Source organism: Chaetura pelagica, unplaced genomic scaffold (assembly GCF_000747805.2).
Source record: "Chaetura pelagica isolate M959 unplaced genomic scaffold, ChaPel_1.0 scaffold835, whole genome shotgun sequence".
Classification (NCBI taxonomy): domain Eukaryota; kingdom Metazoa; phylum Chordata; class Aves; order Apodiformes; family Apodidae; genus Chaetura; species Chaetura pelagica.
In genome coordinates this window covers 60837-61968 of record NW_009953220.1, presented here as the reverse complement: position 1 = coordinate 61968, position 1132 = coordinate 60837, and the positions used below count along the sequence as shown (strand labels likewise).

Genomic DNA, 1132 nt, shown 5'->3' with positions numbered 1-1132 from the left:
GAGAAGGAGGTGTGAGGGGCCCAGCCACCCCCCCGGGGGCCGGGGGGCCGGATGTCTTCACCTACCTGAGAAACCAGCCCCAATGATGATGTTGCTGAACTCAGGGAGCCGGTCCAGGATGAAGTCTTCATCCGGGGTGTTCTGGAGGAGCCGTGGTGTGAAGGTAGGGGGTTCAGGGTCCTCTTGGGGGGAGGTGGGAAGGGATAGCAAGGTCCACCTTGGGGTGGGGGTGGAGGTCCCGCTCCTGGGGAAGTTCTCACCGTGTATAGACAGGTCTCCATCACAGCTGGCTGGGGCTCCAGTCCAGGCAAGTAGTTGCTGATGAAGGTGCTCAGGAGGGTGACATCAGGGTGAGGGGCACCCGGCGGTGCCCAGTCCCGCTCCTCGGGGTCGGTGGGGCTGCCCTGGTGGTGGTAGCCCCGGGGGGCCCAGCCAGTCAGGGTGGGGCTGACCAGGGTATCCCCCCCACCACTGCTGTGCCCTGCTCACCTTGACCAGCCCTGGGTACTCGAGGGCAGGCAGCCCATAGATACCGTGGGGGGCTTGGCTCAGCCCCAGGGTCATGAAGCAGGGACTGGTTCTGCCGGCACTGGGGGTCCCTGGCTCCTTCTCCCTCCAGTAACAGACATCGATGCGCAGGGGCTGGGGACACCACGTTAACCCTGGCCACAGCAAGTCCGCCCCACGGTGCCACTGACCCTTACCTGCAGTGGCAGGTGGAGGCCCAGGGGTGCTAGGAGGGCACCAGTCCAGGCTCCAGCTGTGATGATGAGCCGGGGGGCTCGGTACATCCCGGCAGTGGTGGTGACGGTGAGCACAGCCCCAGGCTGGATGCTCAGCACCTTCTCCCCGTCCCTCAAGGTGCCCCCGTGCCGGCGAAAGACATCCTGGGTGGGCACAGTGACAGGCTGCTGGTGGCTGTAGGGATAGAGCCAGGGCATCCCCACCCTGTCCCCTCAGCAGCACCCACCTGCACTGCCCGCAGTGCCCGGTCGGCGAAGAGCACCCCGGCAGTGCCGTCCCACAGGGCCACCTCACCGGGGTGGAGCCGGAGGCCGGGGAAGCGCTGGGCCAGCGTCACGGCATCGAGGAGCTGGGTGTCACCCAGGCTGCGCCGGCAGCTCTCCAGCTC

General features: G+C 67.0%; 1 protein-coding gene across 1 annotated transcript in view; it reads right to left on the bottom strand.

Moving 5' to 3' along the window:
• Positions 1 to 1132, bottom strand: part of PIPOX (pipecolic acid oxidase) — a 6292-nt gene that overhangs the window by 3932 nt on the left and 1228 nt on the right. The window contains exons 3-5 of the mRNA XM_009997788.1: positions 971 to 1129; positions 705 to 887; positions 490 to 642 (exon numbers count right to left, since the gene is read on the bottom strand). Of these exons, the coding sequence (XP_009996090.1) occupies positions 490 to 642; positions 705 to 887; positions 971 to 1129 (495 nt within the window). The remainder of the gene's footprint in view (positions 1 to 489; positions 643 to 704; positions 888 to 970; positions 1130 to 1132) is intronic.